Source organism: Xiphophorus maculatus, chromosome 24 (genome assembly GCF_002775205.1).
Source record: "Xiphophorus maculatus strain JP 163 A chromosome 24, X_maculatus-5.0-male, whole genome shotgun sequence".
Taxonomy (NCBI): Eukaryota; Metazoa; Chordata; class Actinopteri; order Cyprinodontiformes; family Poeciliidae; genus Xiphophorus; species Xiphophorus maculatus.
This window is the reverse complement of record NC_036466.1, coordinates 1,084,696-1,107,200: the sequence shown is the minus strand read 5'-3', so window position 1 is coordinate 1,107,200 and position 22,505 is coordinate 1,084,696. Positions and strand designations below refer to the sequence as shown.

At 43.0% G+C, this 22,505-nt stretch overlaps 1 protein-coding gene across 2 annotated transcripts in view; it reads left to right on the top strand.

Moving 5' to 3' along the window:
• The window catches only part of LOC102218232 (histone deacetylase 4-like), a 67,032-nt gene extending 47,325 nt beyond the window's left edge, over positions 1-19,707 (top strand). The window contains exons 8-27 of one of the 2 annotated variants that reach the window (XM_023329595.1): positions 3,704-3,832; positions 3,946-4,055; positions 5,651-5,785; positions 5,881-6,064; positions 8,474-8,694; positions 10,808-11,032; positions 11,831-12,026; positions 12,142-12,275; positions 12,351-12,453; positions 12,532-12,578; positions 12,656-12,763; positions 13,556-13,611; positions 13,824-13,911; positions 13,999-14,118; positions 14,682-14,779; positions 14,986-15,104; positions 15,613-15,746; positions 16,477-16,561; positions 16,958-17,102; positions 17,446-19,707. In XM_023329595.1, coding sequence (XP_023185363.1) covers positions 3,704-3,832; positions 3,946-4,055; positions 5,651-5,785; positions 5,881-6,064; positions 8,474-8,694; positions 10,808-11,032; positions 11,831-12,026; positions 12,142-12,275; positions 12,351-12,453; positions 12,532-12,578; positions 12,656-12,763; positions 13,556-13,611; positions 13,824-13,911; positions 13,999-14,118; positions 14,682-14,779; positions 14,986-15,104; positions 15,613-15,746; positions 16,477-16,561; positions 16,958-17,102; positions 17,446-17,485 — 2,477 coding nt within the window. In that variant the 3' untranslated portion in view covers positions 17,486-19,707. Of the gene's footprint in view, positions 1-3,703; positions 3,833-3,945; positions 4,056-5,650; positions 5,786-5,880; positions 6,065-8,473; positions 8,695-10,807; positions 11,033-11,830; positions 12,027-12,141; positions 12,276-12,350; positions 12,454-12,531; positions 12,579-12,655; positions 12,764-13,555; positions 13,612-13,823; positions 13,912-13,998; positions 14,119-14,681; positions 14,780-14,985; positions 15,105-15,612; positions 15,747-16,476; positions 16,562-16,957; positions 17,103-17,442 lie in introns of both variants that reach the window. The other variant, XM_023329594.1, reaches the window with a different exon arrangement.
• Positions 19,708-22,505: the final 2,798 nt, after the last annotated feature.

Here is a 22,505-nt window from a genome sequence, read left to right as displayed (position 1 = left end):
TTTGCAAATTTGGTCTTTTAGCTGATATTCTTTCAAATCGCACATGTCAAAAATTCAAAATAAAATGCATCTTCGGAAACTAGATGCAATGCTACTGGATAGGCTGGTGTTTGTTCCCTTAAGAGTGGTGGAGATAAGGAACACTGGAGATGTTAGCTAAGACGCTTTCCACCATCTGTATTAATGCATATGAAGGTATATTTGGTGTTTGAATGATTAAATTAGTCAGTTATACGCCTTTTTTAGGAGGTGTTTCAAGTATTTGCACATTTTTGTTGCGCCTAAAGGTACTATACATTTCAAATAATTATTTTTTTAAAATAATCCCTCAGCTAAACACAGTTCAGTTCAGTTTAGTTACAAAGGGCCATTCACAACAAATAGTTCAAAGTAATGTAAAGTAACTCACAAGATAATCAACTCAGTTGTTAACTTTGAAGCAGTCCCCGATTTTGAGCAAACACGTGGCGACAGTAGAGAGGAAGAACTCCTCCCAACAGTATGAGAACAACCACTAGAACAACCATACTTTTTATGCTAAGTTAAAATCAAGAGTGAAATAAACACCATAAGTTCAAATGCAGACGGATAAAGACAGAAGCACAGAGCGTGGTGTACTTTCTAATACAACGAGGACACACGGTTTAGTCAGCAGTAAGTCCATCAACAGAATCACTTACGTTAGCAGTACTTTCTTTTCAAAGAAAAACTTAAAGTATGCATTGTTAATAGCAGCAGTAGCTTCATCCAAATTTGCTGTTCTTGCCATACTTTCTATCTAAAGCAAAAAAACAAAGTTATAAGCTGTAATTCCAAGTAGTGCAAAAATGGCGAGTAGCAGGATGAAATGAGGGGAGAAAATGGTCTATTAGTCCAAAGCAGATAGCTCAGACTAACCAAGGGCTCTCTAACTATAAGCTTTAATTAAACTGACATTGCTACTGTCTCCAAAAAGCAGCACATTGTTTGGCAGGAGTTGCATTTTCATAAACATCCCATTGTGTCGTCTTCTCTCCAGTCTTCTCAGATAACAGAGAAAACCTCTTTTCACGAGTATTGACATTTTCTGGATCAATTCCACTTGGCTTTGAGTACATCTTTGCTGTGATCATTGGGGCTCCTGTCACACCGGATCATTCTCATTCTCAAATGTGTTTTCACTCCGCCGGAAAACAGAAACCAAACGCTTCTGTTTCACCGGGTGCTAATTATTATTCCTGTCAGTCCCGGGGCTTTGTTTTTCCTTTCGCATGCTAATGGACGCTGTGTTGGGATCAAATTCAGGGAGAAATTACGTCTGCTAAAGTGTGTGCCTTTAACCTATCTTTGTATGTTCAAACCAGCAAAGCTTTAACACGAAGCAGTTCTAGACCTAAATATCACTGAACAGAAAGGCATCATTGACTATCCACGAACAATTTCAATCCATACTTATAGATGAACCTAGTTTGGTATGTAAGAGTTCAGTCCTTGGAGAAGAAGCCAGCCCACAGCATCACACATCCTCCCCCCTAGGTAACAGTTGGGTTGTAGTGCTTCTCCGTATATTCATTGAACTGCCTGGGAAAAACTCAATCTCAGCTTCATCTGACCAAACTGCAAGATTCCAGTTTAGTGTCCTGGCAGAGTTCAGCAAACTCCACATGTTTATATTTGTGATAATATTACAGAAAAAACTACAACTAGCAACTAATTGGGAAGACTTGTTGACTTCTACTTCCCAAAAGTGAGCCTTGGGGTGGTTCGATTGGAGACCAAAATTATAACATTTGTTACATTTTCACTGCACCGGATCAAACAACCTGTTCACCTCCTCTCCTGTGGCGGCGCTGCACCAAGAACCACTGAAGGAAACGACACAAAAACCTCTGAAGAAGACATGAGCCACACTTCTTTATTCACAAAAATGTAAATAAAAAGGGGATAGTGTGGGATTTTAGTGATTGTAAGATTTCGCTTCTGTCTTTGGCTAAAGAAAACACGCCATTTGTTTTTATTGCAGAATGCTCTGGGCTATAGTTCACTTCCTGCTTTTGAAACGGCCCTCAAACTGCTTGGCATTCATATATGAATTCAAACAGAGACCTAGGTGGTTAGGCAGACCAGAGTTTGCTTTTTTGAATTGCGGATTCACATCTCTCCAAACAAACCAAACCTTCTAGACAAATGAAGTACGGTTGGATTAAAGCGAACTAAACAGGCCTGGTGTGAACGCGCTCTTAGAGAGTTCATTTCTTCCTTGCTAATCCTTCTGGTTGGAGAGGTTGTTTGAGTAGCTGACCTTCTGCAGACATTCCCAGACAATAAACACCATCGGGTATGTTTGTTGTCTTTTTCATATTGAAGAGCATATGCTACGTCACAAACAAAGAAACATTCCCTAACCTGCACTTGATTTCAAAGATCGGTGTGAACCGCAAGGCGTCACGGTTGGTTTCGCTGTTGCCTGGCAGCATGAAGTTCCCTTCATTGCGTCTTTCTGGATGAAATTTAGATGTTGCGTCTTGAAATGTTCAAAAGTCTGATTGATGTGATCTGCAACCCTTTACTAGAGTCGTAGTAAATTGGCTTCCAAAGCAGACTTCTGTCTACATTAATTGGTTTGACTCCAACTGGAAGGAGTTTTCCATCCTTCTCTCCCTTCGCACTTCATATTTCACACTTCTCTCCTTTCATCACACTTATTTTTACCTGACACTGGAAACGGGACCAAATCTGCAAGTGTTTGCTTCAAAGGAGATCTCCCCTGCACAGAACACCAAGCTTCCTGGAGTTTTCTGCTCCTGCGAGGTCTCAGTGGCAGATGGATCCAGTCTTGCCATCTTGTGAGTTTTGGGTTTGATATCCAAAAATTAGATAATGAATAATGAAAAGATTCCAAGCTGATGAGCGTCTGGATAAAGTAAACAGAGCATTAGTGGCTGGAGGCCTGGCCAAGGTGACATGCCGTTCCCTTCTCCCTGTCTCCATTCACAAGTCTGTGACAGGCTAGACAAAAGACTAAAATGCCATGTAGGCAAGTCAGACACGGCTTCCAAATTGGAGCTAATTGCTTTTTAGCTCATCTTTGGGAAAATATGAATTTGGCTTGTTCAGAAGCATCTAATTGGGAGGGATGAGTTGTAGGCTAAATGAACGCGGCGTGTAACAGTTTGTCTTGCAAAGAGGTTTTAATAACAGGGCAGCTTTGTGGAAGGTGCTCCATAACAGAAACGTGTGTGGAGCCCAAACTGGAAGATTGTGAGATTGTTGTGTAAAAATGCAACCTTTTCTCAAGCTTAGTGCTTTGTTCGAAGCTCTGTTGAGGCATGAAAAGTTTGGATTCATTTTTTCTCGCCCAGTTTTCCATTCTCGTTTTCAGTTGCAGTTGAGACAAATGCAGTTAACCGGTCTTCACTGAGTTCTGGGATTATTTTAATCTAACCTCAAGTGTAGAAATTACAAGACAGGTGTTTTTATGGTGTAGTTTAGTTTTTCTCTCTTAAAATGATCATAATCTGATTAAAAAATAATTAATTAATCAATTGCTGATTTTTATTATATTCCGGAATTGAAAGAAGGTGTACTTTCTTTCTACTCTGACTCCAGTCATGCACATTAAGGGGGAAAATACATCATTTTGGGTTTTTCTAAATGAAACCAGCAGATTATTTTGTGTTAAAAACGCTGCGTGACAGATGTTGGTCCCTCCTTGTCCCTGCAGCCTCGGAGCCCAACCTGAAGCTGCGCTCCCGGCTGAAGCAGAAAGTGAGCGAGCGCCGCAGCAGCCCGCTGCTCCGCCGCAGAGACAGTCCCATCACTACGGCCAAGAAGCGCTCCCTCGACATGGCGGGTGAGAGGCGGAGGAGGAGGAGGTGGTGGCGAGGATCCTGCTGTCTCAAACCGTTTTTTTTTTTTTTCAAACTCCTGCATATTCTTCGTCTTTTTTTCCTCCTCCTGTCTCAGACTCGGCATGCAGCAGCGCCCCCGGCTCCGGCCCCAGCTCCCCGAACAACAGCTCCAACAACATCCCCAACGAGAACGGCATCACTGTGTCCATCTCCAACAACATGGAGGTACATCACACCCATCGTCTTTATTTGCAGCATATAAAACAAGAAGAAAAAAAATTGTAGCTGTAGGATTAGATTTGTGTCTCTGGGTTCTAGCTCACCAAACATTTCAGGCTGTTGCATATACAAAGGCTGTGAGCGAGGTGACGGGGCTCCAGACGGGGAGACAGCGTCAAGGAGCTGGCACGATGCTATTTGTGGAAGCCATTAGGGCCACTCAGGCAGTGTGGAGGAGGCTGGTGGCTGTGACAACGTTAGAACGCCAGGAGGGAGCAAATGTCGTTCCTCCATGTGCGGACGTCCGCTAGGCCTGAGCGACATGGCTTACAAATAAAAACTATGATTTTTACTTTTTTTTCCATACTGGATCTGACAATAGTCGATTTTTATTTCTTCTTCTTCTACAAAAAGGAGCAAAAAATAGAAATGAGAAATGACTGAAAATATTGTTAAAAGTGGCTTTTATTTCAATCATCCCTCTTCTGTGAGTTGTACGACGGAGTATCAGGACCAGGCCAGGAGAATTTTTGTTCAAGTACGAGAATAAAGCTGTAAAATTAGCACAATAACATCTTAAAATTAAGAGTTAAAGTTCCAGTATGTAACTTTAATAATAAATATATTTTAACATATTTGTTGAAACTATGATATGTTTCAATTTGATTTGATTTCTCTGTCTGATTTGAGACAAATAATCTATAAAAAATCAAGCTTGTCTGCCTTCTCCCAGTACTTACTAGAAACATCCAATCAGAGCCAAGAGGCGGGTCTTAGCGCTGTCAATCACTCCTCTTTATGTTCATGCCCATTTCTGTCTTGCTTATAAATACTCAGGTTTGTTAGCATGGCCATCGCTGACAGCAGATAAACAGTTTTCCTGCAACGGTAAGTTGCTTCTCCGCCATTAACACATTTAGCAGCAAGTACACAAGGTTAATTGACAGCTCTATGACCCTCCTCCTGGCTCTGATTGGTTGTTTTTGGTTGGAAGCGGTGCAGTTCGTCAGATGGCGATAGTAGAGAGCAGGTGGAGGAGATGGATCTTTTCACAGATTATCTGTTTCATATCAAACTGTCACGACATTGTGACAGCTTTGTAAAATATGTAAAAAAAGTATATGTATTTTGTAAAATTATATGATAAACCTTTAAGAGTATTAAAATATAACTTCCTTATTTGTAAAACTGATGCCAAAGTATAACTTTACAAGATTTTCAAAGTTTTTTTTATTTTTAAAATCACTGATTTATTCTCCCAACATTGTGACTTTATTCTTGTTTGAGTTTTTGCAGCACTATAAGAATATTCTGGTGATATTTTCGCATAATTTGTACTCTATTGTACGACTTTAATTTTGGAGTAGAAAAATATTTTTAGCCTGGCTCTAACATTCTGTCGTAGAGTCGACCTGAATTCCAGGTGCAAACAAACTGATGGTGTAAAACACGCTTGTCAAAGAAGATGGCTGCCACCAAGGAAGCTTCAGCTAATCAATAAAATGACCTTGTAGTAATTCAGAATCATGGTGTCTGTTTTCCATTGTGCGCCGGATGTTTCTCCATATCTGTGATGCAGATTGGGTTAATGTGTTTTCCAGGCGTCTCTGGCCCAGCGGCTGTGCGGCGGCGGCGATCAGGGCTCCATCAACCAGCTGTCTCTCTACACCTCGCCGTCCCTCCCCAACATCACCCTGGGGCTGCCGGCCACTGCCACCGCCACCGCCGCCTCCAACGTAAGGAGGAAATCAGCCGGCCATCTGACTCTGCATCCATGAATGTGTTTATTTTGCAGTTTAGCATCTGTTTTTTTTCTTCCCCTCTCTTCCAGGTGACTTCCGCTCAGGATGCAGGCCTGCAACCAGCCCTCTCCCTCAGCCCCCCCTTTCTGTCCGGCGGCCATTTGAGCCCCTACCTTGCAGATAGCGGGTCCGGCGGCCACGGCGCTCACAGCCCCCTGCTGCAGCACATGGTTCTGATGGAGCAGAGTCCCGCTCAGAGCCCGCTGGTGACAGGTGAGGCCGAGTCAAAAAGTCTGGAAAACATGGAACGTTTTCCAGGTCTTCCAGACTTGGGAAACACATTAAAGCAGGCTTTCTGGAATCTGATTTTACAACTTTCCAGCTCTGTACTTGGAAAAATATTTGGATTTCCAGACTTTATTCTCTCTCCTGTTGTTTAAAAGTTGGTTCGTTCCTTCTGTTCCTTTCTGTCTTTCTTCCTTAATTGTATCCAATCATCTTTCTCTATCTCTACCCTTGCTCTCTTACTTTCCTTGTATCCTTTTTCCTTTTCTTTCATTTTTTAATTTTGTCCTTCCTTACTTAGTTTCTTACTTCTCCTTCCACCCTTTCATTCGTGTTTCCTTTCTTCCTTCTGTCATTTATTCCATCTTACCCTATCTCTGTCCTTGTTTTTTAGTGTTCTTTCTTTCCTACTTCCTTTTGTTCTTGCTCACTTTGTCCTTGTGAGGAAGAACATTTGTCCTTAGTCCTTCGTTTCTTCCTTTGTTGTGTCTGTCCATCTTTTTGTGTCCTCTTTATTCCTGCCTTCCTTCTGTACTTCCTTGCTCAGTCTTTCCTTACTTCTGTTCTGACTTCCTTGTGTCCTCGCCCCTTTTTTCCCAATTTTCTTCCCTGTTCATCCTTATCTTGTTCCATCCGTCCTCTTCCTTCCTTGCATCCTTCAAGTCTGTCATCCTTCAAATCACCCTAATAATATTTGTCGCAAGTCCATTGTGAACTTCCTTATTATGTATTATGTAAGATGAACGGAAATGTCTGGAAATATGCAGGAAACCTGGTTTAAATCAAAATTTAGGTGCTTTTTACATGTGTTTCTATCTAAACTACATTCTGTGTTTTTGGTGTTCAAAGTCACAATTTGATTTCTTCATGAAACGAGTACACTGCAGAACAGGAAGTCAGCTGCAACATCATCTTGTTTCATGGCTTGTTGGTAAATGTGTGCATTCAAATATCCCGGATGTGTGAATTTAGAGAAAGTTTCTCGATTTAAGTCTGGAAAAATTGCCATTAACTGAATAAAACATGAAGGAAAGCAGCAAGCCATTAAAAAAAAATTTAAAAATAAAAAGTGAGGCGTTCTTGCACTCAGAGGGGATGTAACCCCCTCTCGCTGACAGACGTCCATTCATTTGCTCAAACTAATGAGTTCCTTTCATATGTCAGCGTATGCTATGAGAGTGTGACATGGGAGCATTGTGTGCCCTTTCCCATCAGCTCATTCACAGACAAAAAAAACATGGCTTCTATTTTCAGGCAGGCATTAGTGTTGAAAGAGCTGTGACGCACACACAGACGCACACAGGACTGTTTTCTGCTCTTTAACAAAAAAGCAAAAAGAAAAAACAAAAAACGTTGAAGACCACTGATGTGAGAAATTACAGATTGGAGGACAGAAAACCGTCGTCGTTTCTTGTTTTCCTCCCGTCTCCGGCAGCTGCGCGTTGGCAGGGTTTCTGCGTCCTGGTGATGCAGCGGTGGACAAATGTGCACAGTAGTCAAACTTCTCGCATCATTTAGCGGCCCCCATTAAGGTTTAGAGCTTCCCCCCCCGCGCCCAGAGATGGCGTTGGGCTCGGATGATCGCGTTGGAGGAGCCGCTGCAGTATGGCGGCACAGATGGCTCTGCTGGTTCGGGTTCACGCGTGCATCTGCTCACTCGCCTCCGGTTCGGCGGCGGCAGATCATCTATGTTGATGGAATCAGTGCAAGGAGAACCAAAAAGTACGGGGGTTCAGACACGTTTACTCTGATACCTCGAAATGAAATGATTAATCAGTCTCTGGTTTTATGTGTCAACTCTAATCCCCACAGCATGATGCTGCCATGATTGTGTTTCTCCACAGAATGATGCGTTCAGGTTGATTTGAATATTTATCTCTCAGGAAAGCCAGAAACCATTTTCCACATCTGTTACAGTAAAATGTAATGTAAGCATTTTCCTCATCTAGAAAAACTAAAAACAGACTTTAACCCATTTTCCGGAGCCAAAATGTTGTCCTTCCTTTCTTTTTTCCTTCCTTTTTGTTCTTTCCTTCCATCATTATTTCTATATTCTCTTTCCTTCTTCCCTCCTTCCTACTCGTCTTCATTGTTGTTGCTCTCATCTTTCTTTCCCTCCTTCCTTCCATCCTACCTTAAATATTTTATATATTTAAACTACAAACAGAAGTCGAGTCTGTATAAACATTTAACTTTTCCCTTCACGAATCCTGACATAATCCCAGATTTTGTCGTCCAAACTGTTTTCCTGAGCAGATCCGATCCGTTTTTCGTCAATAAAAGTCTTTCAGTGTTACTAGTTTAACATTTCTCACCAGGAAGTTCAGATCAGATTATGCCGTTCATCTAATCCCTAAGCCCCACCGTGTTTGTGTGTGTGTATGTATCCGTCCCCAGGCGTAAGCGGCATGTCCATGTCATCGGCCTCCATGGCCAAGCTGCAGCGGCAGCACCGGCCCCTGGGGCGGACCCAGTCGGCGCCGCTGCCCCAGGGGAGCGCCGCCCAGGCCCACGCTCAGGCCCTGGCCCTGCAGCAGCTGGTGGTGCAGCAGCAGCACCAGCAGTTCCTGGAGAAGCACAAGCAGCAGTTCCAGCAGCAGCAGCTCCACCTCAACAAGGTACCACTCCTCCCCCCCTCATCGGCCCTCCGCTGTTGTCTGCCGATCTTGAACGTATTAAAAAAAAAAAGACCTCAAAGCGGGGTTTGAAATATTCAGTGAATGGGTGGAAGCGAGTCCGGTGGCAGCCCCTGGACGTGACACTGCGGCGAAATAAACAGATAATTATCAGCTCCGGAGGGCCCGGGTGTTGTAGTTTTGCGTAGGCAGCAGCCAGCAGCTCAGCCAATGCGGCGTCCTCCTCTTCTCCTTCTCTGTAGTATTTCTGTTTGTGAGTAGGTGGAAGCAGGTATGGGCCGACACGTATAGCAAAACCCGTGTGTGTGTGTGTGTCAGTTTATATCTGCAAACGCTCGCATTCACGTTTCTGTGACTGTGGTTGGTGTGAGCTAAGTGTTGGCTGCCATGGCAACGGAGCGGAAGTCCGCGCCTCATATGGGCAGGGAGGAAGTGAGCAGTCGGCCGCTCCTGACGGCTCTTACCTATCGCAGCTGAGGATTCGCCGGTGGAGAGCCGGAGAGGTGTGCGGATGAAGCAAGGGATTTCCTCTCCTCCGCCTCCCCCGCTCCTTCTCCTTCCCTCGCAGATGCTTCCCGGCTCTCCAGCAGCGGCTTTCCACACAAGCACCTCTGGAAAAGCCGCCAGTACACCGATTATTTGTACCTCAACATTTCTCTGTTGTTAAGGAAAATATGGATTTGCCTTCATTTAGTCCAGATGAAATATGCATCGATCTAGTTATTTTAACATCTCTTTATTTAGTTGAAACCAGATGTACTTTTAATTTTATTTTTTTGCTGCTTTTATTGTTGTTTTGACCTATAAGAAGCAAACACATCCAGGATATCAAGTATCAACTTCTGTTGCCAAACATACCTTTGTTGCATAGTAGATTTACAAGAAACTTAAATAATAATAATAAAAAATCATACTTCCATAACTCTGCTTTGGTCGCACGCCCAGACTGAAGCCATTCCTCGTTGAACATCACAGAGCACCGTTTCCGTCTGGAGAAATATTTCTTCTGATCTGTGATCACAGTTCATAACGGGGTCTGTGAAGAACAGCAGGCATGCATTACCCATGTAGAAACAGAGCGAAGCGGATGCTTATGGAAAGAGAAAACTGGGAATACCCGTAACGCCTGAGCGAAAATGTTCACATGTCAACAAGTCGGAAAGTTCCTTAAAGGGACAACTGGCCCTTTAAGAACATTTAGGATCTTAATTTGGCCCGAAATGAAAGCGCGTTCGACAGCCCTGCTCTAGATGTCCCTTCATAAATAGCATCAGCGGGTAATTGTTTGCATTTTTCAAATTTTTATTTGTAAAGACAAAAGCAGAAAAGCCTGTCGTCAAGGAGTGTTGAAACATCGTTAAGGAATTCTATACTAACTCTATGGTCAAAAAAAAGATAGATTTACACAGATTTAAAAGACAGGAAACTGAAGAAAACATCTACAGCTGGCAGCGGTTGTTCCGATCGGGGACTGGACCTGGGTTTGAACCGGTTCTGAGTAAGTGGAACAAAGGGTTCTCGTCGGGGACACGTCGATGTCTGTTTGGACGCAAAGGAGACTCAGGCAGAAGCCCAGAGGACGAATGAATGCTCTGACGTCAATGCTGTCCCCTTGGCATAAAACCCTGGAACCCGAGGGCTTTGTAGCTCTGGGAACACACACACACACACACCTGCAGGCCACGCTTGAAACTTCCCACTTTGTCTTCCTCGCAAGGGTCCATATCATTAACACCCCACGTCCTGGCTGGGCGAGAGCCATCGGGGCTTTGAGTGGTCTGTGTCGGTGGAAAATGAATCAGCGGGCGGGTGGAGTGGGGAGCAGGATGAGTCGATGATGAGCGGCGCGACTCCGAGTGTGGAATGCCTCTCATCAGCGAGACATGTCGCCTCGGTGTCCTGTCAGCAAGGCCACTCACATCCAATTAGAAACAGAGAGGCTTCAGAGGAGCTGACTGCGTAATCCAAATTAAGCTCGTTAAACGCAGAATGCTTCAGAGAAAGGAAACGATTCATCAATTCGATTCACGCTGGATGGGATTTGTTGGATTATGAAACCGATTTTTTTTTTATTGTTGTTTTATGTTTTCCGTAGATGATGGGGAAGCCTGGCGAGTCGCCCGTGGGGCGGCAGCACCAGAGCCACCCGGAGGAGACGGAGGAGGAGCTGAGGGAGCACCAGGACGCCGGGGCCTTGCCACCGGGGGTCACCATCAAGCAGGAGCCGCCGGACCCACAGGAGCTGCAAGAGCTGCAAGAGCTGCAGGAGGAGGCACTGCAGCAGCACCGCGAGCGGGAGCAGGAGCTGCTCTTCAGACAGGTACAGCATGAATTTACATCCAAAATATCGCTTTGGATCCTCCACGCGACAAAACATCAGAGATAAATCATTTGTTTTGGCCGCCATCTGTTGGCGGTTTGTTGTAATTACAGTAGTAAGGTAAAATTATTTTAAAAAATTGATCAGATTATTCACACTACTCATCACTACGGTGAACTTTGTAAGCTTGAAATGTGAAATGTTTAAGAAAATCGTTTATTGTCTCAAACTAAGCATCTCTGTCTTGTAAGTTTTCATATTCAGAACGATTAAAAATAAAAGTTTGTTTCAAACATATTTCAGACATTTTAAGTATAAGCAGGTTGTGCTTCAAAAGAAGATAATTTATCATTGCAATAAGTAGGCTGCATATGACCTCGATTTTATCCAAGCGTCCATTGAGGTATTTTTTAAGACGTTTCTGGTTCTAGTGGACTTTATTTAGCAGTAATCTAACAGGAAGTGGGCAGAGAGAAGGGAGGAAAGACATGCAGCAAAGGAACCGAGAACGGGATTCGAATTTGGTGTGTTTTTAAAGTGAAATTTGCCGCTAAGCAACCCAGTCTGAAAACCTCACTCATCTTTTCACTCACATTTGTGACTGTTCATTGCCGTCCGCAGTACAAGACAGCGTAACTCTGCTGTGAACTAGGTAACAATCCATGGGAGAGAGGCGTTTAGGTCAAAATAGTTGGTGTGATTAACATTAAGAAGTTAAACTTGTTTAGATAAATCGGGTGCGCAAGTACATTAAAACTTGTTAACATCTGCTTGTCTTCTGCGTTGCCGGGTGAGCAGCAGGCTCTGCTGTTGGAGCAGCAGCGGATCCACCAGCTGAGGAACTACCAGGCGTCCATGGAGGCTGCCGGCATGTCCATGTCCTTCCCTGGACACAGACCCCTGTCCAGGGCGCAGTCGTCTCCGGCCTCGGCGTCGTCCTTCCCCATCAGCGTCCCCACGCAGGATCCTCCCGTCAAGCCTCGCTTCACCACAGGTCAGCACATCTGACCAAATCCTTGAATTCCTGGAAAATGCCTCAATTTCAAGTTGATTTGGAAAGTCTTTGAAAGTGCTTGACATTCAGACTGCAGAGCTTTGCGTCTCCTCAGGCCTGGTGTATGACTCCCTGATGCAGAAGCACCAGTGCATGTGTGGAAACACCAACAGCCACCCGGAGCACGCCGGGCGCATCCAGAGCATCTGGTCCCGGCTGCAGGAGACCGGACTCCGAGCTCAGTGCGAGGTGAGCCTGGAACCCGACTCCAGTAGACGGTCGGACCGCGATCACCTCTCCGTCTGACCATGTGTGTTTGCTTAGTGTATCCGTGGGAGGAAGGCCGCTCTGGAGGAGCTGCAGACGGTCCACTCTGAAGCCCACGTCCTGCTGTACGGAACCAACCCACTCCGGCAGAAACTCGACTGTGAGTTTCACTCTGTTCATTAAAACCAGAAAATGCTGCTGTTTTCTGCTAATCCCACATTTCCTCCCCGATCAACAGGTTCCATAACGCCCATGTTCGTTCGGCTGCCGTGCGGAGGAGTGGGGGTCAGTCACAACCGAATTCGTCTCCCGTAAGTTCCCCCTCCCCACAGGCGTGTCTGACGTGCATGCTGGTGTTTCAGGTGGACAGCGACACCATCTGGAACGAGGTCCACTCGTCCAGCGCGGCTCGGCTCGCCGTCGGCTCCGTCGTGGAGCTGGTCTTCAAGGTGGCAACCGGAGAGCTAAAGGTAAACGGTTCTTACCCGGCCCACAGCATGATTTTCAATCAATTCAGATTCAGAACAGCGAAGATGGAAAGACGTATTTCAATTAAAGGTGTCCGTTCAGGAACAATCTTGATAGTGAGATAAAACAAGATAAAACGTTAACTCTTGAACTTTTAAATAAATCAGTAGAAGCGAGGAAAGTTTTGCAAATAATGTTTAAATTCTTTAAAAAATAATGAGAGGGAAACCCTTTTTAACTCCTTGTAGCACTAATGTTCTGTTGTTTCATTTGTGATTCAGAATAACAAGAAATGCTTACCTCTAGTTATTGATTTGTTGAATTAAATTTTTTCATTCATGCCATAATTACCTGATTTTTGGGGAATGGGGGGATAATGAATAGGATAGAAAAGAAAAAAAAATGGAATTCCCCCTAAAAAAAAGAGAGGTGAATTTGGGAAAAGATGGATTAAATAGGTTGTTACTTTCCATCAACAGAAAAACAAAAGGCATCCCCCTCAGCATGAGACTGCCACCACCATGTTTCACTACATGGATCCAGTTAATTCTTCCGACACACTGAGCGTTCTCCATGTTCCTCAAAAAGTGTCATTTTAATACATATATACAGTACATATATCATGAAAAACTTTCCAAAAACTTTGATCCAGCACATAAAAGCCTATAAAAAATCCAGAATGTTGTGGCTGGAGCTTGACTGAATGAGGGATGTGAATTCATCTGCAGCAGGTTTTTATCTATTTGTGTCAATCATTTCTGCTGTTTTTAACAAACCTTCGTCTTTCTTCCCAGAACGGTTTTGCGGTGGTCCGCCCTCCTGGACACCACGCCGAGGAAAGCACCCCCATGTAAGGCCACATCCGTCACCACACGCCCCTCCCAGAGGCGCTCATTTATCGCAGACACAAACAGCAGCAGGGAGAACAGCGACACTAACCGCTGGGTTTATTTGCACGTAAAGTGTAAAAGGCGAAACTTTGCCATGTAAACCTGACAATGGAGCACTGAAGTGCGTTTGCGTGTGGATTTGTGACGGTTGCTGCCTCTGCTGCCGTTTCAGGGGCTTCTGCTACTTCAACTCGGTGGCCATCGCGGCCAAACTGCTGCAGCAGAGACTCAGCGTCAGTAAGATCCTCATCGTGGACTGGGTCCGTCTCCTTAGCAACCGCATATTTTTGTTTTAACCTGGTCCTAGTTTGGTACTGAACAAGCTCACTTTATCTCTCTAACGTCAGGATGTTCACCATGGCAATGGCACCCAGCAGGCCTTCTACGACGACCCTAATGTCCTCTACATGTCTATCCATCGCTACGACGACGGCAACTTTTTTCCAGGAAGTGGAGCACCCGATGAGGTGAGTTTTTCAACCTCTTCTAGTGACTGAAAATCTTTTTAAACTATTAATAATTTAAAATTTTATTACTAGAAGATTCTCCTGTTTTCTCAGTTTGATATTTTAGATAATTGCAGAACATTTGGGCAAATGTTTTGAATCATTATCCCACTAAATCTTTTCTTAAACGTTTTATTCTGAACCATTTCTTAATTAGTCAGTACAGTGCAGACAAAACTTGTCCATTTTATTACTTAAGATTAATTTATTTAGACTTAGACTTAGACTTAGACTGACTTTATTGTCATTTTGCATGCACAGGGTGTATACAGAACGAAATTTCGTTGCATACGGCTCAGGACAATATTTTGAGGTTCCAATGTTTTGAGGTTACTCCAGAATAAAATAAAATACAGTATAAAATATGAATATAAATATGAATATAAAATATAAAGTGTAGGACTGACAGTAAAATGGAAGTTATTATTATTTTAATACGCAAGAAAAAATACATTCTTTTGGTGGTTATCAGACGTTAAAATAATGGAGGTTGTCACCGTTTTTTGTTTGGTTCCTCTGTTCAGGTGGGGAGCGGTCCAGGGGTGGGGTTTAACGTCAACGTGGCCTTCACCGGAGGCCTGGACCCCCCCATGGGAGACTCAGAGTACCTGACTGCCTTCAGGTAACATCTAGGAAGATCTGACTCATTTTTATGCTTTGGGTTCTTTTTGTTATCATTAAACTGTGTTCCAGGATGTTTGAAGCAAAATTTTCTCAAACTGAAACTTACTCAATCAATACCTCTTCACTGCTTCTGTTTCGATTATTGACCTTGAAGAGTGAACTGTGCAGCTTGATAATCCCCCCGCAACCCCGCCCTTCTCCCAGGTCTGTGGTGATGCCGATAGCCGACGAGTTCGCTCCAGACATCGTGCTGGTCTCCTCTGGCTTCGATGCCGTGGAAGGACACCCCCCACCGCTGGGCGGCTACACCCTGACCTCCAAATGTGAGCAAAAGATTGTTTGAATCCTTTTTTTTATCTCAAACACCAGCTGCACCCACCAGTAGGATAATGTGCAGCCGCATCCAATTTTTCTTTTTTTTTTTGGCATGTGACTGATAAATATCAGGGTGTGTGCAAACCCTTAAGGAGTCTTAAAATAATGTATGTAAATATAAAGTTTAAAAATGTCTAAAATATATTTTAAAAAAGGTTAGTTGGCCTTAAATGTCAGAATGTCTTGACAGAACTATTCTATGTAGTATTTTTCTGACTCGAGACGATTGAAGCTAACACTAACTCACTGCTAACATACACAGCTAGCTGGCTTTTTTTTTGTCTGTCATGGTAAGCATAATTTTATTGCCAGTTGGATGGACAAAGTCTCTACATTTCGATGGAGATGCAGGTCTTAAATTCCATTCATTATGTTCTTAAAAAGTCTTAACTTAAGTTAATGAACCTGCAGAAACCCTCAATATGCGCATATTTGACTAAAGGTTCTGCCGCTCAGGTTTTGGGTATCTGACCAGACAGCTGATGACCCTCGCTGGAGGCCGGGTGGTCCTGGCGCTGGAGGGAGGTCACGACCTCACTGCGATCTGTGATGCCTCTGAGGCCTGCGTGGCCGCCCTGCTTGGACAAGAGGTAAGAAGTTCCTAAATTTAGCATCTAGTTTTGATTCTGAACTGGGGCTGGACATTAGATCAGTTTTATTGATTTTTGATTATTCTTGGTTTTTGAATAGTTGATTTATGGAAAATCTGGATCTGTTTTTTTCTCCAATGCTCTCCAGAGACGCCGTCTTATTTTATTGCTCCTATTTATTTGGACTTTGAATTTAGGTCGACTCTATGACGAAACATAAGGGTCAAACTACTACAAAAAATGAACAATTCTAGGTTTTTTCAAATCAAAGCAACTTTCTTATAATTTTAAGAGGTACTAGTAAAATTGAGTCTTTATTCTAATAAAACTATGACATAACTAAACACAGCCTGGCACTAACACTCTGTCTCAACAAACACTTTCTGTCATTTCTAATTTCTATTTTTAGAAAAGAAAGTGAGAAAAACTATCAACTAAAATCAAATCCTGTATAGAAAAATTCGACCACTTTGCGCTATTCTGAATGCGTTAAAAAATATTTCTTCCTAGCTGGAAAGCTAATACTCATATTTTACTGAACGTGCAGTGTTGATTTATTTCTGGAGCAGCATTTCAGGAGTAAACAGAACAGCGGGAATTTGCTGGGAATGGACGAAGCCTGGTTTTCCCTTGTGCTTTTCCTGTCCAGACTGACCCCTGGTGGAAACTCGCTCCATCCTTATGTTTCCATGCTCTGTTTTCATGTTGTGTGTGTTTTTGTCACGTGCAGCTAGATCCGCTTCCAAAGGCCGTCCTGGAGCAGAGGCCCAACCCCAACGCAGTGCGCTCTCTGGAGAGAGTCATAGAGACTCACAGTGAGTTCGGCCTCGGTCATGTAAACACATACACACACACAGCGCCGCCACGGGAAACACACAGATGTTCTCTAGCTGCAAAACACGGAGGATTACACACAAGATTCTCTGCTGCTGATGGACAGAGTTCTCACTCTGAGTGGAGAATTAGAAAGTGCAGATATGGAAGTGGTTTGTAGGACTTTGAAGGTTCAGGTTATAGAGTGGGAAAGGTTTTCATATTTTTAACTGTGTTATGACTGTATATTTGCTAGAACTGCACTATTCTTTGGTTTTCACATTGACTTTCACTTGGTGAAAGTCAATGTGAAAACGTTGACTTTCACCAGAGTGGACATGCGCGGGACACGTTCCCCGCTTTTTCTTATTTTGTCCTGTCCTTCCCTTCCATCTCAGGTAAGTACTGGCGCTCGGTGCATCGTTACTCATCGCGGCTGGGACTCTCTCTGCTGGAGGCCAAGCGAGGCGACTCGGAGGAGGCCGAGGCCGTTAGCGCCATGGCGTCTCTGTCTGTAGCCAACACCAACACAATGGATCAAAGGTGCAGCTTCCTGAGAGAGCTTAGGAGACAAATTCCTTTTAATATAAGCTTTGAAAATCACAAAATGCTATTTTTATAGTTTTTAGTTGGACATTTGTGGAATTTGTGTCTTATTATCTAAACATACAGCGCCTTCTGAAGTTACTGTCCTTTTCATCCTTGTTAAATTCTACATCTTATCCAGTGTATGAATTTCATGAAGAGCATGAGATCATGCATAGAAGCACATTTTCTGACTTCACACACATTTAAACTCTGTATCTTGGTCAGTGGATGAATTTGATGAAGAACGTGAGATCATCTGCATATGAGTGTAGTTTCTGACTTTTTTCTCTCCCAGCAGGACTGAGGAGGAGCCCATGGAGGAGGAGGCTCCGCTGTAACTGAGGCAGGCGTCAGGGCGTTGCAGTTTTGCCATTGACCTCTCCGGAGAAGAGCCTCGGCTGACCCCTTCATTTAGTCGCCCTCGACCCCACTCACTACGTCAGTCACCTTGATTGGCGATCCCTCGGTCTAAAACGAGGGAGGGGGAGAGGGGCGTGCTCAGCCTCAGCGTAGGGAGCCAATCAGAAGACAGAGGACTGAACTGAAATGGGGGAAAAAAAATAACAAAACTTAACGGCGTTGCTTAGCGGCACTCGTTTAGAGACACTCATTGTTTTTTCTGTCAGTCTTCGCACCTTGGCGTCAGCCCACAGCGGCCGACTGTGCGATCACGGCAGCCGATCGAGATCGGATCTTGTCGCAGAAAGGAAAGGTGTGCTGTCACACCCGGTGCTTTGCGCAGCTGCCCTCTCTGACCGCATTCAGTCGAGAAAGCAGGGATAGCGGCCGTTCGCGGCCGTCCTGGAGCAGCTCGGGAGGGGTGTGGGGAGGGTTGCGGGGGTAGTGAGGGTGTTTGTTTCTTCTCTTAACTTCATTCCCCACTAAACAAGGGGAATGCCGCGGCATCTGGGAGGACTTTTTTTTTTTTTTAACATGCCGCACTCACTGTGGATTCCTGTTTCGCCGTCGTTCGAGAAAGGCTTTCGCAAAAGATTTCGACGGCTGAGACGGTCGCCTCGCTGGAGCAGCCCACCGTCGAAGGTTGATGAGTCAGAGGAGTGCCTTGGAGAGGGGGGTGGGGGGGTCCGCCTGTTTTCAGGATTGTTCAGGAAAAAGATTGCCTTAAGTTTAACCGTTTCTCCCACCAAGGAATTGGTGCGAGAAAGCAGACGGGGGAAGGAGGGAGGAACGACGAAAAAAAAAAAAAGCTAACAATCTTTCAGCATGTTTACTTAGAAAGTGACGGAGATGACATTTATGTCTCCGACAGCCTCTCTTGAAGAGTTACTTTACTTTTTTGATGGATCTATTTTTCTGTAAAAAAGTTTAAAGAGAGAGAGAGAAAGAAACCGCTTTGTAAAAGGTAGTTGCCAGCTTCTTTAGACAACGGTGCAAACACTGAGAAAAGGAATCGGGTCGCGAACTCTCACAGCAGTTTAGCCTTTGATGTAGCCTCCCTTTAAGAGTCAACGCTTTTTGCAGAACAATTTGCAGAGCATGCATTTTAAGCAGATTTTAACGAATGTTGCCCAAAAGAGAAAGGCGAGCAAGGAAAAAAAAAAAGAAGCCAAAGCATGAGTTTGCATTTTTACCGTTCTCTTACATGGAAAGGGCGAGTCGACACACAACATTTCACGTATTGGCCCTTTAACCCTCTATGGTATGCATTATGATGCCAGTTAGGGGAAAAAAAATATCTGGAGTTTTAAAAAATTTTTTTATTAATCTTAAATCACACAGGCAAATGATATGAGTTTCCGATTAAGTGAATGTCATCATAAATCTGGTTGCATTCTTACAACAATTAAAAGATAATTTTGACGTTTAGAACCATGAAACAATGAACAAAAGCAATACAAAACTTTTTCATTTCTTGCTTTATTTTTTTTTTACATTTAGTGCTCCACTCCCCTTCTTTTGCCGCCCTGGGCACCTGCCCACACAGCAAAAAAATAGTTAACATGAAAAATTCTCCCAAAATAAGTTTGAAATGAGCTTTTCCAGAAGATATTTGGCAAATCAAAGCACTCTTGTTGGTTCCTTATGGTCGTTTGTCTGTTTTTAAAGTATTGCATCATGTAAAGCGGTGCCTTTCGGAGCTCTGGCAGGCCAACATGGTACCATAGAGGGGGGCTGCAAAGCTCCCAATACCCGGTCCAACGTTTACTGATTTAATCCGCCTCGGATCAGGTGAGCATTTCTTTACGTGTGCTGATCGAAAGGTTGGCAACTACCTTAATGTGAGCTTCACACCAGTCGTGTAAATTTAACTGAATATATTTTGATCGTAATCCAAGTATTGTCGGTTTGTATCTACGTGTTTGAGTTTCCGCATCGATGTGGTCGATCTTATGATATCAGAAACGTGTTCGGTTCAGCGAGTCCGTTTTTTTTTTTTTTAACGTGCAAGATTATTTTTCTAATGTCTTGTTTTTTTTCATGCATAGGTTTCGTTGTGTTTTGTTTTCATCCATTTTTTTCTGGATAGATATAGTTCTGCGTTCATGTACTTTTAGTGCTATTGTTGTTTATTCTTTCTTGTATTTATGGAAAACGAGGAGCAACACTTCCTTTCTTTCTTTCTTTCTTTTCTTCTTTCTTTCTTTCTTTCTTTCTACGGCTCCCGAAGCCTTTTTCAGCATTTTCATCAACTATGTATTTATAACATGTACTGTTTATAGGAGATTTGTATATGGAAACTTTATAAATGTACTCTTACCTAATGACAGCTATGATATTGTGAGCAAAAAAATCCTAGTACGGTGTATAAACAGCGTATTTAACTCGTCATCGACTGCACTGTTTTTCAAGCGGCCCTCCGGCGAATCACAGCACGGCACTGCAGTTGACTTTTGACTCGTTTCATCACTTCGTTGCCTCATCAGTTCATCCTCCTCCCGCGCACGGACGACATTCACCTTTTGGCTGTGACCGCGCCGTCCGCGCAGACATTTCGAGGCCGTTTTTACGTAGCTCCCCGCGGCACAAAACGGCAAAGAAGGAGAAACCGACTTGCTGCAGCTTTAACCAGACGTTTACGTACGCTGGATAAAAAAAAAGGAAACGTTGCTGTTTTTTTCTCACCTTTGGGCATTAAATCCGACTAATTATTCTGTTTTAAATTACTTACATTTGCTAAATGCCTGAATAATGACACTGACTTTATTAGTTTGAATTCTGAAATGAACAAAAATGGACCTTACCAGAGGGGCCACTTTTCATTGGCTGATGCCCATTCTACGTGGTCACGGAGTTGAGTTGATCACCTGTTCGGGTTATTTTACCTTTGTTTCCCTTTGCTGTTCCGCATTACAGCCGCTGTAGTTTCTAAATGTTGGACTAATTACCTCGATCGTTTGTGAGTTTACGTCATTCACAACAAACATCAAATAGAACAAATACATTTCATAAAATTTTATCAAACAAATGGCTTCTACAGCGACAATTATGTGAAATTAAATTAATTATATCCCAGCTTCAGAAGATTTGCCTTTACCTTCTCAGAGCTCTTTGGTTCCTCCTATCAGCCTGCAGCTTCTCATATTGACGTCATCAAACCAAATTTCAGATCTACCATAACTGACTGACACCTGCTGGCCTCAGGTTTGCAACCAGCTTGTGACTGAGAAACCAGTAACCTCCTCCCAGATGATGACATGAACTTGTTAGTTCCTCTGTCCATGTAGTAGCTGATATATTGTGAAAATCCGGTAGAAATGATGCACTAATGGAGTCATGTTTACATAGAAACAACGGGCGCGAGGCTTTGTTTGTGAGACTTGCGGTCACGTGGGTCGGTTGTGGGCGGAGCTTGGTAAGGTCCATATCCTGATATTTGGTCGACTTGTTGAGGTCACTCAAGGATTTTTGAAATGTTTCCTCCAATTACATCCAAAGCTTCAACCTGACTCGTGTGCAAGCGTCTCAATTTTGAGAAAATAAAACAAAATATTTGATTATGTCTGGCATTTAGCTTGTTATTTAAAAATGCTACTCCCATGTGACGTAGAACAAGAAAGGTTTAGGTTGATTTAATGTCAAACGATGAGGGAAAAATGGGTTTTCAGACAGTTTAAACAAATCCGGTTTCAGCTGTAATTTAAAGACGCCCATCATGTTTAAGCTGATATAATTTTATAAACTTGTAAGATTCGAAGTTGATTTGATGTTTTTCGAGCCTGGCAATACATTCCACTTGTTACCTGTTTAATTTGACTTCTCTTAAGTATTTTTATTTTATTTTATTTTATTTTTTTGTAGAAACCTAAGTAACCCAATTTTTTCGTCGTCGTTTTTTGCTGTCTGCTCGCACCAACTTTAACTCTTTGCATGGTTTGTGAGTCAGCATGCCTGCTTGTCTATGTAATGAAAAGAAAAGAAAAAAAAGAAAGAAAATTGTATTTGCACAACAGAAGAACACTGGAGGGACTTTTAAGATGAAACCTCCCGGGCGAGGGAGGCTTATCTCCAGCCTCCGCTGGCTGAACGATTTACAAAGACTTTGACGCTGAGAAGCATTTGATATTTTTCACATGATTCAGCACTTACGGACTGCGTTTTAGAGAGACGTGCTCTGCCAACATTCACAACTCCAAGAAGAGACTCCCAAAGAACGCTCTCGTTTCAAAGGGTTTTTTATTTTTCGTTTTTATTTTTGCAAATGACGGATGTTGTCTGGAAGGCAGTTTGGGAAAACCAAGGGCATCACCATTTGATTGTCACACCCACATCGGCCAGTTCTATATATATTTATATATATATAGACATATATATATATATATAAACCACTGTGGCTCAAGAGCAAATCTTGGTTTACATGTAAATTGATGAGAAAAAAAAAGTTATTTTTTTGTTTGTTTGTCTCTATTGATGAAAAATGTTCTCTTTCTTTGGGACCTACGCTTTAGACATTTCATCTCTGACATCATCTATAGAATATATTTCTGAAAATTACAAATGTTTCCTGTGTTGTTTTTTTTTGTGTGTGTTCGTTTTCTTTCTTTATGAAACCAGATAAATGTTTTGATTGAGTAGCTTTCTTTTTGCTATTTCATGAATGCAGCGCATTGACAACAAGAAGTCTGAGCAGAATTGATTTAAAGAGATACACTTTGAATTATCTTGTTCCCAGTTTTGCTCAAAGTTCACAACAGCACAAAATGCTGTCGGGCAATCGATCCCTGCCGTGGGATAACTCCAGTATATCTTCTACTTCTTATTTTTCTGTTGATCTGATAATGTCACAAAGAAAAGAAGCTTCCCAGCACATGACAACTTCAAAAAAAGACTCTCAGATGACTTCTCTTTGAGTGGAAAACCTAATTACAAAACACAGTCTGGTGACTTTCCTCTAATTCT